At 36.3% G+C, this 3,688-nt stretch overlaps 1 protein-coding gene across 1 annotated transcript; it reads right to left on the bottom strand.

Moving 5' to 3' along the window:
* LOC104776595 (ribonuclease 3) lies at nt 458-1,724 on the bottom strand. The gene is made up of 4 exons (XM_010500691.2): nt 1,539-1,724; nt 1,282-1,437; nt 924-1,122; nt 458-812 (listed from the first exon to the last, which is right to left on the bottom strand). The coding sequence occupies exons 1-4, from the start codon at nt 1,626-1,628 to the stop codon at nt 589-591; spliced, it is 669 nt and encodes a 222-aa protein (XP_010498993.1). The 5' UTR covers nt 1,629-1,724; the 3' UTR covers nt 458-588.

Raw genomic sequence — 3,688 nt, 5'->3', positions numbered from 1 at the left:
AAAGAAGTAAAGGAAATAATGTTTAGTGGGTGCTGGGAATTAAGAATAATTAGTCAGTCCCACATCTATGGGTTGCTTAAGTTGTTGGTCCTTTTTTGGGGTAATTAAGCATAGATGTGGGATTACAAGTCTCTATCCAACCAGAACATTGTGGATATTTGTTCCCTTCTTGCTTACCATATCTCGTATATTTTAAGTCTTCTCGACGTGATATAGAAACACCAAAACTTTCTTGTTACGATTTTATCAAGATGCCCTATTCTCTCGAGTGGCTGATGTTGCTTGACAAACTTTATATCGTGGAAGTCTCTTCCTTGAAAACAATAGCTTATTTAACTAATCAAGCTACCCTTTTATGATTTAGTTAATTATTAGGTTGTGAGTTAACCATTTCATTTTATTTGTTTGTGTTTGTGAAAAATCGAATAATGAGAAAGCAAAATTTGTAAGTCAACGATGCAAATCAAGTGTATCATCCAATTATATATTATTTATTACAATTAAATGTTGCAAGAAACACAAAATAAAAACCAACAGATATAATGTTTTCCGTATATAAATAGAAAGAATTATATTCAGCCGTAAAAATTAGAACTTGGGAAACTGAACTCGAGAGTCGCATCGACCATGTGGCATAACAGGACAGTTGATGAATTTGGAGGCCGAAGTATCAACGCATAGATAAACCTGATAGAGTTGGCTATTATGTGACGAATCTTTATTACATTCTATTCCCGGAGAAAATCCAGTTGCTTCTTTGATCGCATTTTGAATATTTTTCATTTCGTAAAATTTATCATCCGGTTTGATCCCTACATCATGGCAAAAGAAATATACATATAATAAGAAAAGAAACATCCCTTTGCAAATACTAACAATTAATGGAGATAATTTGGAGGGGCAAAAATAAGTGAATGTTGTACCAGCATTGGTAAGGGCATGAAAAAGATTAGCTTTCTGTTTGAGTTTGAGACCGGCTTCGAAGTAATCATGTTGGTCAAGCTCGGACTCAGCGCATGTGCCATGTTTCTCCCACTCGTGTGTCCAAAACTTCATACCATCATTGCTCGGACACGACAACGTTGGCCATTCTCTTTGTAAATCGATCATCAGATCAGACACCTTCATTTGTTTTCAATTCTTATTAATGATTTACAAAAAAAATAAATGTGATATCCAAATAAGAGACTTACAATTCATGGTCTCAAAATATTTTTTCCTGAAGTTATTTAGTTTGTATGAAATAAAACGTATTGTGTTTATAATAAGATAGATACAAACCCGTAAATCATCAAATTGACTGTCAGGGTTACAGTTTTGAGGCCATCCACCGGTTTTGTAGTTAGGCCATAGACCGTGAATTCCAAAATCCGCAGCTGGTTTACCGGTTTTCGGATAGCAACAACTATGTCTTGAATCACAATACGCTCCAGGCCACTGCATTGCAATGCACATACACATATAAACATCAAATTTATAAGTACAATGACGATTCTTGTAGATACGTACAACGTACATGTACGAAGTATGAACTTTACCTGTAAAACGAAGTAGAAGAAATCGAAATCCTGGGCGACACTTTGCACGTAGAGTTGTTGTAACGCTAGAATACACATGAAGAATTTCATATCCTCAAAGATATTTAAAAGTAGAAAAATCAAATCGTTTGTGGGAATCAAAGCTGTGGAAAACCAATAAGGATGGATGAGAGAAGAATTAATGGTTTAGGTTTTGTTTATATAAGTCATATAATTAACGTGACGTGTGTATTTTCTTTTGGGTATAGGGACGTGACGTGTGGTTGGTATGTGAATGCTTAATTGTGTTAGGTTAGTATTTCGTGCAAGCAATTTTATTTCCAGCTCCAACGCTTTTAAAAGTAATAACGTAAGACAAACTTTATATCAAATATTTAAACATGTTAAAGCGCTTTGGAGGAACCTTACCGGTGTCAAATTCACTGCCAGTTTCAAGATATTAGAGTTACAGATTAGCGATGGACGCCGCCTAGCGAATTGTATTGATTTGTTCTGAGAATCTAATAATTATCTATTTTTCTTAATAGCGATGGACGCCGTAATATATTCGTATCTGAATAGCTATAAAAGATATGAATACTTGATTGGGAAAAAAAATAATCTTCCAATATTTATCTTTTATTTCCATATTTCTCTTTAAAAAAATTATACTTTTTTCTTTGTTGACTATAATTTTTAGTATTCAATATAATACACTATTCACATAGAAATCATAAAGACAATTGTTTTTTAAATTTAAAATATTTAAATAGTTTGTAGACCCTTGTTTTCATAAAAGACTAAGGTAAACCATTTCCGGGAAACGGTTCTTGATGCGACGCATGTTGGCTATTTGGCTTCCAGTACCACCACATTAAAAACTAGTGCTGATCCTTACCATGTTATGGTACGTAGGGTGGATGAAAAAATTAAGAATGATCCAACTTTATAAGGGGAAGGTACTGGAGGTTGTTTGCAGCTACCTTCAATTCAAAAAAAAAAAAAATTGATAGCTAGCTTACGCAATATAAAGCATGAAGATTTGGTGAGGACGTACGTACGAAGATAGATTCAAGTCAAAGTTTGTGTGAACAAAACAAAAAGGATGGTACGTATCCATGCATTAATTTCTAGAGAAGGGCCGATCAAAAAATCAAAGACAAGGAATATCATCATGAGCTTGATCAAGAGATAAGGAAGATGATCCACTGACGCGTTTACAACAACGAAGACATAGTGTCGCTGGAGTTGTGAAGGAGATGCATTGTAAATGTGCTGGGGGAGTAACAATTAATGTCTTTTAATCAGGAAAAGAGATGCATAGAGGTGATTGAGTATGTCCTCTCTTTATGTAGCGTCTTGGTAACAACAACTGCAACAGAGGTTGATAAACTGGAGTCAAGAAAAAAGGTAAATGGGCACGATAGAGTGATGAGCGAGAGCCATGTGCCATAGGGAATGTTCCTTGGGGAGGAAGCAACATGTCTGCCTTGCTCTCATGTCTTCCACGTACATGCATAGAATCATGGCTTTGGTGAGATACACGTATGATATATGCTCGCTTTTCCGTCACAAAGTCACACAACAGCAAAGATAAAGGTCCATTCCAGTTTCCAGCATACTTCCACACATTCTCAACCCACTTTCCAACATTTACATCAACAGGAAAATGTGGACCGACTTCGACAAATATCAAAGTAGTTTTGGTGCCTTATGGAGTTGCAATGAATTTTTAGTAAACCATCCAACGCTCTCGCTGCCATCGTCTTTGAACTCGAGTATAGGCAGCATCGTCCAGACATAACGCCATCGCTTAGACAAGATTGAAGTGGCGACTGCATACAGCACCGGCCCAACACTGTGGGCTGCCTAAAGCCAAAAAAATTTTGTTGCCCCTTTGAGTTATAAAAACGTGCATATATTGTTGCTACCAAGCTTCGAACCTGCATCCTTATCATCTAAAGAAACAAAGGACAGCCACTTCACTACGACGTTTATTTGTTATTGATGCCCCAAAATGTTGTATATATTTTGGCGCCTAAAGCCCTTGCTTCATTGGCTTTAGGTCAGGGCCGACCCTGACTGCATATTTTGTCTGGACGTAGTACAAGATCCGCAAGACGTACACTAATATTATTGGCTTTATTATACTCCTTGGTTTGATCTGACTA

Source organism: Camelina sativa, chromosome 3 (assembly GCF_000633955.1).
Source record: "Camelina sativa cultivar DH55 chromosome 3, Cs, whole genome shotgun sequence".
In the NCBI taxonomy this organism is placed as follows: domain Eukaryota; kingdom Viridiplantae; phylum Streptophyta; class Magnoliopsida; order Brassicales; family Brassicaceae; genus Camelina; species Camelina sativa.
Note: the sequence above shows the minus strand (reverse complement) of the source record. Positions and strands in the feature narration are given on the sequence as shown.

Coding starts and splice junctions, on each gene's coding strand:
- LOC104776595 (XM_010500691.2), bottom strand. CDS start 1,628: ATGAAATTCTTCATGTGTATTCTAGCGTTACAACAACTCTACGTGCAA. Junction 1,123..1,281: donor GTCAATTTGATGATTTACGG/GTTTGTATCTAT, acceptor AAACAAATGAAG/GTGTCTGATCTGATGATCGA. Junction 813..923: donor TCATGCCCTTACCAATGCTG/GTACAACATTCA, acceptor GCCATGATGTAG/GGATCAAACCGGATGATAAA.